At 52.3% G+C, this 7,798-nt stretch overlaps 2 protein-coding genes across 5 annotated transcripts in view; one reads left to right on the forward strand and one right to left on the reverse strand.

Annotated features, from left to right (window-relative positions):
* Positions 1-3,217, forward strand: part of DZANK1 (double zinc ribbon and ankyrin repeat domains 1) — a 43,775-nt gene extending 40,558 nt beyond the window's left edge. For all 4 annotated transcript variants that reach the window (XM_019491048.2, XM_019491047.2, XM_019491045.2 and 1 more), the window contains 2 exons: positions 2,013-2,087; positions 2,394-3,217. In XM_019491048.2, coding sequence (XP_019346593.1) covers positions 2,013-2,087; positions 2,394-2,559 — 241 coding nt within the window. In that variant the 3' untranslated portion in view covers positions 2,560-3,217. The remainder of the gene's footprint in view (positions 1-2,012; positions 2,088-2,393) is intronic.
* Positions 3,218-4,593, reverse strand: LOC102573002 (baculoviral IAP repeat-containing protein 5). The gene is made up of 4 exons (XM_006260925.4): positions 4,446-4,593; positions 4,242-4,351; positions 3,963-4,080; positions 3,218-3,650 (listed from the first exon to the last, which is right to left on the reverse strand). The coding sequence occupies exons 1-4, from the start codon at positions 4,554-4,556 to the stop codon at positions 3,567-3,569; spliced, it is 423 nt and encodes a 140-aa protein (XP_006260987.1). The 5' UTR covers positions 4,557-4,593; the 3' UTR covers positions 3,218-3,566.
* Between the last annotated feature and the right edge of the window lie 3,205 nt (positions 4,594-7,798).

Here is a 7,798-nt window from a genome sequence, read left to right on the forward strand (position 1 = left end):
GGGGCCTGGGAAAAACATGCCCCACCCCCCAACCCAATCTTTGCGTTGCCACTGGCCGCAGAGGTGACTGCTATGCACACTGGGGCTCTGTGCACTGCTGCAGCTGGCCTGGGAGTGGCACGATGCCACATGCCTACTGCCACTGGGCTGTGCCGTGCCCTGCCCACGCAGCAGTGGGATGCATGAGGCATCGCACCACTCCCAGGGCAACTGTGGCAGGGACCAGAGCCCCAGCATGCAGTGGCAGCTACCTCTACCCTGCACACAGACTGGGGGGGCACATGCCCCCTGGGCCTCCTGCAGGGTGCACACAAAGCGGCAGGAGCCCTCCCGTGTCCCTAAATGAACCACCTGGGCTCCGATTGTCCCATGACCTGGCCCAGCCAGGGCCCCACTCACCACAGCCCCTGCCTCTGCCCCGCTCCCTCCCTCACTGTGGGGGCCTCAATCTGCCCCCCCTTCCCCTCCCCCCCCCCCCGACTAAGGTGGCACCAGTTGCCCATACTATACCTATACATTTTGGTATTTGACCTGGAGTTTTTTATGATAGAAAATCATAGAAAATCAGACCCCTGCCCCCACAGAACACAGGTCCAGACCCCTCATTCCCAAGCCACAGCCCCCAGCCTTGCTGGTACCCTTGACTCTCCACTCACAGCTCCCTTCCTCCCTCTCTCTTGCCCTGCTGGAGAGGACCCCCAGCTGCCAGGGCTATAGAGCCAGGGACCCAGGTTCTGCAGCCCCCTGCCCCCTGCAGCAGCACCTGAGCCCTGGCTGCTGGCTATGGGAGGTAGCAACTGCTGCAGCATAGTGGGGGGGCAGCTCCTTGCTACTGCACATGCTCCCTGGGGGAACCTGTGTGCCCCAGACATGCGCATGGGGCAGGTGCAGGCTGCCTACTGTGGGCTCAGACTCCCTGCCCTGCTGCTGTCCCCTGGGGCCTCCGCAGCCCAGTGGCTGGGACCCGGCACAGCAAGGCAGAGCAGGGCTGGGCAAGGAAGATTCTTGCCACTGCAAGCTCTGCACTGCCCTGGTGACCTGCCCCGCAGCAGCGAGGGGCACAACCACACACCGCTGCCAGCCTGGCAGGGGATGCCTTGCCAGGACAACATGGGGCCTGCATGGCAAGAAGCTTCCTCACTCTGCCCTGCTATGCTGGGTCCTGCCCACTGGGCTGCAGAGCCCAGGGGAGAGCAGCAGGGTGAAGAGCCCAAGCCCTCATCAGGTAGCCCACCCCCACCCCCACCCTGTGCACAGGTTTGTGGGGGCACAGGTCCCCCGGCCTCCTCTCAGGAGTGTATAGTGACAGGGAGCCAGCCCCGACCCCGACAAGCTACTTGCAACTGCCCATTCCCTGCCCAGGGCCCTGTGGCTGCATGTTCCAATCCCAGTCCCTTCCTTCCCCACTACAGGGGCCTCAACCCCTCCTCCCTCCCTCCCTCCCTCCCTCCCTCTGCCAGACCTACCTGCAGGAGCTGCTCTCCAGGTTGCCTGGTGGCCACATACATATACATGCACATGGCACCCCCTGCCTAACCACCCTCCTCCCACTCCCCCCAGCCCCTTGAAGGCTGGAACTCTGCCAGCCTGCAGCAAGCTCACTGCAAAATCCATGTTTCTGTTTAAATGAAACTCCACGTTTTCTTGGGTAAAAGAGGAAATCTTTTTTTTTCTGTGGGAAACAGGAGTCCCAGATCCCTGTTTATTACTTCCAAATGTTTCCCCTCTCTATCCCTGCCTGCTTTCTTTCTTTCTTCTCTCCTGTCACCCTTTTCTCATTTCAATCCTTTTCTCCACCATTAGGAAAAGGTAGCATACAAGTTGTTTTCCTAAGGTGACACTCTGCCCTGCCTTTTGCCTGACTTCAGGCTAACACAACTAGCTACCTTGAACTATAAGTAGGTATAAGATCTCTTCATCCAATCCTTATCTGTCCCTTTGTTTTCCCATAGCAGAATGTGATTGACCACTCACATCAAACCACATGGTAAAATTTGATTCCTCTTGTTCAGGCATAGTAACACTGCTCTTCACGAGGCTGTTTCATTTGGATTAGAAGGAAGGAAATGCATCCAAGTCTTGTTAGGGTAAGTACAGCAGTTTCATAGTTGTTAGAGGCTGGAAGGGACGTTACAGATCTTGGGGAACAGAAAGACTCTAGTCTACGTTCACTACAGAAAACTAATAACTAGTAACACATAAGAGCTTCCTTGTGTTGTGTAGCCTCAATTCAAGTTGATATCACATCACTATCTGTCTTGCATAACAGCCAGCAGAATCAGATGCCTTCACTCTCATTACAGCATCCATAAGCAGCAGAATCTGGCTGTAAGCAACTTCCTTCTGATTACAGTAATTTCAAATAGCTTGAATATGTTGCTTCTTATTTACAGCTGCAATGCAAGCTTTAAGAAGAAAAATACAAAAGGACAATCAGCATATGATCTGGCTGTGAAGACTGGGAATAAAGAAATAATAGCATTGTTTACAAGTAAACTTGATCAGGGACTGTTAAACAAACTCACCAAACCCAAAAATATTACTCTGACTGATGTTTGACTGCAATCACCTTGTTGAAGGTAGAGGTGGAAGTTATTTATGGTCAGAAGAAATTTATGGGACTGCACTGAATTCCCCCAGATTTCAGGCTCTGGATTCTTTTTATTTTTTTTTTTTCTTTAACTGTCATTGAAATCAGTGGCATCTGACTACAATGTCAAAAGCCTCAAATCCTATCTAAAATCCTTAAGCAAGATTCTTTTGTAGTTCAAAAAGAAGTCTAAGAACTTCAGGGTTAGGACTCAAAGGAATACCTGTGCCTTTTCAGCTTTATTCATCAACTCTGTGGAGGTGCCAGTAGGATCTAGGATTGACTGATCAGCCTATTTTATGTTTTAAGTATAATGCATTATGAATCATGTAGACTAGGAGTTCCCAAACTGTGCTACATGTACCATGGGGGAAATGCAGGACATCTCCAGGTGACTATGCAGGAGAAACTGTGTAATGGCAGATTTGATTTTCCTTATAATTGGTTTTGAAGGGTTAAAACATATGCTGATAAGGGTACGCGGGCAGCTGGTAAATCTGGAAGGGGGTGCGCAATAAGAGAAAATTATTTGGGAACCTCTGATGCAGATTGTTGTAAAAGGACAAGCGTTACATTTCATTGTAGGAAGTGGTGTGAGTAGAGTTAAAATAAAATCTTTGTTCAGTGTTTTGTCTTATAGACATTTATTTATAAATGCATCAAAACAAAAAGTGGAACTGTACAGGAGACTTTCAAAAGCCACTGAGAGATTTGGGAGCACTCAGCTAAGAATAACGAGATGGAAGTGAGAAGCCCTTTACAGGGAGGGCAGAGATCTATCCAAGGCTCAGACTTTCCTGCTGGAGCCACTGGAGGGTACGATGGCAACATGAGCTGTTCAGCCACTACAAAGACGTGACCGCCATATTAGGACCACTACCAGCCTCCGTCTCAAGAAATGCAATCACTCCAGCAGTCAAACAAGAACAGATCTACATGCCTGATGCTGCCTGCAAGTAACAATTAGAGAAAACACTCAGGAGGTCAGCTTTGCAATGTAGCGACGCATGTCCTTTGCTGCTTCTTCAACCTCTGTCACCTTCTGAGAGATCTGCTTTTTCTGGAAAGAGAAGAGAAATTCTTCAGCTTAGGGATGGGCACTGTCATACTCAGCTGTCCCAGGACAAACAGGAGAGGGCAAGGGCACAGAAACAGTGACACACTGTCTGGCCCAACCCATGACAGAATGGAGATCAACCAATCCTGGCAGCAGAGAGAGAGGGAAAAGGGGATGAGGAAAGAAAGCTGCACAACAAGGAAGTCATATTGTGGGGCCAGAATATCAACTCGCAGACCTCATGACCAGAGGCTGCATTAACCTCCCTGAACTCAGCATAGGGGTAAGCAGACCCCAGAGCGGAGATGCACGTACAATCATGTTTCTCATCCGTTCCTTGTCCAGCTTCAGGAACTCCTGCAGTGTCAGGTCAGCAACGTCCTTCTGAAGGGAGAGAAAGGCGCAGGCAGGGGAGTGCTTCCGGTGCTCGTCCCTAGGTAAAAGAACCCAGCTGGGATGATGGCTACCTCCCAGAGCACCGCCGTACTCCACAGCCCTCCCGAGCCCGCTCCCTCCCGCGCTCAGTCCCTGCTGCACACATCGCAGTCGTGGCTGCACCCGCCCGCGCGGGGGGGGGGGTGGGGGGGAACTCACGCGGGGTCGTCGTCGGGCTCCCAGCCCTCGAGCTCCTTGAGGCAGAAGAAGCACTGCGCCACGTCCGGGGAGTTGTCGCTCGGGCGGTGCACGAACCCCGCCGCCGCCATCTGCGCCACGGCCAAGGATGGGGGGTCAGCCGGGCCGCCCATCTCATCTCATCTCATCCCACCCTACCCTACCCCGCCGCGCCCCGCGGCTCACCCGGCCGGGAGTGCAGGCGCAGCCCTCTGTGAAGGGCCAGGCGCGGAAGGTGGCGGCGCGCTCCGCGGGAAGGTAAAGGCGCCACTCGGGCGGCAGCGCGGCCTCCGCCATGTTCAAACAGCCGCGGCCACGCGGGGGCTGACGGGAGCGGAGCGGGGCGGGGCCGCGGCTCCCCCCCCCGGGCGGGGCGCAGTGCGCGGGGAGGGGGAGGGGAACGAGGTGGCAGTTAGCGGCCGTTGAATGGGGGGTGGGGCGGTTCTTAACGGGACGGGGCAGGAGCTGTTCCCGCTGGGCTGAGGGAGTCATTTGGTTGCGGGTCCTTCTCGTGTCCGTGTTTAACTCTTCATCCCACAGGGGTGTAAGCAGGCTCTCTGCTCTGCACTGGCTTTGATGCCCCAGGTGTCCGAGCAGCTTGTCTTCTACCAGGCGCTGTCACGCAGCTCCTCATGAAGTTATCTTTGGTTTTGCTTCCATCTTAAATTGAATAATCCAGCCCCAGGCCCCTCGCCTATTAGCAAAGCTTCTGGTTTATTTCTAATTGGAAAAAAATAGGTGTTGTTTCATGTTGGATGAAGCATGGGTGTCTGGTGCCTCGAGTCAGGAGGGGCATGTGCCCCCCCCCCCACACCAGTCAGTGACGGGAGGGGGGCGGTAGCCCGGTGACTGATCTCACTCACCATGAAAGCAGCCACACCACTTCCAGAAGTCCCACAGCCACTTTTGCTGGTGGCCCAGCTCCCCGGCCGGCCGGCACTCACAGGAGGAGCACTGTTGACACATGTTGACACTGGCTAACCAGGGAGCACAGCCTGATGGGGACCCGTGCACCGGCATTCTTACCTGGGAGAAGCACCTCAACTTCTGCACCCCCTGTCCAACATTGTAGATCTGCCTCCGCCTGCCCACATGCTCCCCGTTTTGCGGACACATGCTCGTTGTGTACCATGGTTTTAAACATGAAGGTTGTGTCCGGGTGACCATGGCTGAATGGCATTCAGCGCAGGGGTGGGGTTGATCCCAGGAGATCCCAGGATCAAAAAAACCCACAAGAAAAAAAAGGCAGGGCCATGCACATGGGGACAGCGTGCACTACCCAAAACCCGCGCCTGGCTAGCTGGAGCCATGCTCTGCCTGCCAGCCAGGCTCCGAGCAGGCCTGCAGCTTCCCCAGGACCCCAAGGTAAGGCTGCTGGGGCCAGTGGCCCCTACCCCACCCAAGGTAACCTGCCACATGCCAGAAGGGCATGTGGCACAAGCATTGCCCAGGGACAAGTGGCAGCAGCACAAGGTGGGCCACTGCTTGTCCTCAGGGAAACACGTCCACACTCATGTGGACACAGCTGAAGGCTTTGAGGCCCACAAGCGAAAAAGGCATACCCATTGAACTTCCATATTTATAGTTGCTATTTCTTTGATTGCAGAACTCAGACTTTTTTTCCCCATAAGTTTTCATTTTTTCCCAGAATGCAGCAACCTTCCCCCTCCCCCCCCCCCCGCCCGCCAGGTGAGGCAGAGTTTGGTTTAAAGCTTTGTTTAGAGCTGTTTAATAATAAACACAGGGGACAAATGGATATTTGTTAAACACTCAACAAGTCTTCCCTCATGTGAAGGAATGAAGAGTTTTTAATCCAGGCTTGGGCTTGTCTAGACTAGATAACAAGCTGTTAGGTAACATGCTTTAACTAAGTATGTTATTAAACATCACTCTGTACCTAAGGGAGAGAGAAGAGATGGCTTAGTTTTTAGGAGCTAGCCTGGGTGTCAGACACGCAGGTTAACAATCTTGCACTGGCACTGTGACCTTAGCTGGGTCACTTAATTTCTCTGTCCCAAATTCTCCAACTCTAACAGGGCTAGCAGCATTTCCCTGCCTCATTGATGTGGGGAGGGTGAACAATTCAAAATTGTGAGGTGCTCTGACAGCATCATTGCAGAGGCTGCAGAAAATGTCTCAGACAGACAGGGTTTAACACATAGAAAAACATCTGATGACTACAGTCAATCCTAGGCTCTCTAGGCATTGGGCAACATTTTTTAGAAATAAACCTTTTAAAAGTAAAGCCCTTGACAGCTCCAGCCAGATCCTCTAGTACAGGGTTCTCCAATTTCTGGGCAGCCGGAAGCCTCATGCCACAAGGCCCACAGAGCAGGGGGCCAGCCACACACTACACAAGTGCCCCTTCCCCAGCTCCTCCCCTCCATACAGGCTACCCAGTGCCCTCCCCCCCTGCCCCTACAACTCCCCTGCTGTGTGTGCATCACCCACTTCCCACCCTCCCAGCCCCACCTGCCACCTATCCACCTGCCTACAGTGCTTGCAGGCTTGCTTCCTCAATGACAGCTCAGGCACTCCAGCTTTGCGATGCTAATGGCAGAGTGGGGAGAAGGATGGGGGCAAGATTAGCGAGGAAAATGGAAGTGATCAAAGGTGGGTGATAAATGCAGCTTATCCCCTTGGTCTGCAAACCCCCACCTAGAACCTGCCACCCTGTATGCTTGTGGGGGTGCAAAGAAAATGCATTCATACATATGCATGCAGTAGGCATATCAAAACCTGAATCAGGCAAGCTGTGACTGCTTCCTTTCCCAGTGTTGTTTGACATTAAGACATTCCTCACCAATGTAGGCAATACAACATGTCCTGTGAGTAATCAGATTCCTCTTTCAAGGTAAAGTGGCAAGCATGACGATGACCAAGTTATTTCATGCTCAAAAAATTATAGAACAATATACCTACCATAGCCAGCAGCTCACATGTGTAGCAGATCTAAATGCAAGATAGCCTGAATGCAAAAGGCAGTTTCCCTGCTACATCACATTGACATGAACAGGCAACACCACTCAGAAACGATTCAGGTTTCTTTTTCCCTTTAAGGAGAAAAGTGAATTTCATCATTAGTCTCAGGTAACTTTGCTCAGCTAAACTTGGTTGTGCCAAGGTGCTGGTTTGGCATCCAAAATTGTACAGTCGTTGAACAGCTTGATGGAGTTGTAGGTAATTTGCTTTTGTGGGGTGTTGGATTGTTAAATCAGTGTGGGTGTTGGATTTCTAATCAATGATAAGACTGCTTGGTATTCAGATCTGGGGCAGAGAAAAAAGGAGAGCTGTGGGGGAAGGCAGACTACACGTGCTTTGTTCACACTTTTTACTGGAGAATTCTCCCACAGAAAGCGAGCTGCTCCACTGAAATTTTTGTGTATTTTCATAGCAGCAAGGACAAGACGGCAGTCCTGTTTCCATGGCCATTCAGTTCCGGAAGTTTCTGACCACACTGTCATCAAAGATGATCTTAGCGCTAGTTATGGTAGCACCCCACTTTCATACTAGAACATGGTGGTGCAACAGAATAAACA

Source organism: Alligator mississippiensis, chromosome 1, assembly GCF_030867095.1.
Source record: "Alligator mississippiensis isolate rAllMis1 chromosome 1, rAllMis1, whole genome shotgun sequence".
Taxonomy (NCBI): domain Eukaryota; kingdom Metazoa; phylum Chordata; order Crocodylia; family Alligatoridae; genus Alligator; species Alligator mississippiensis.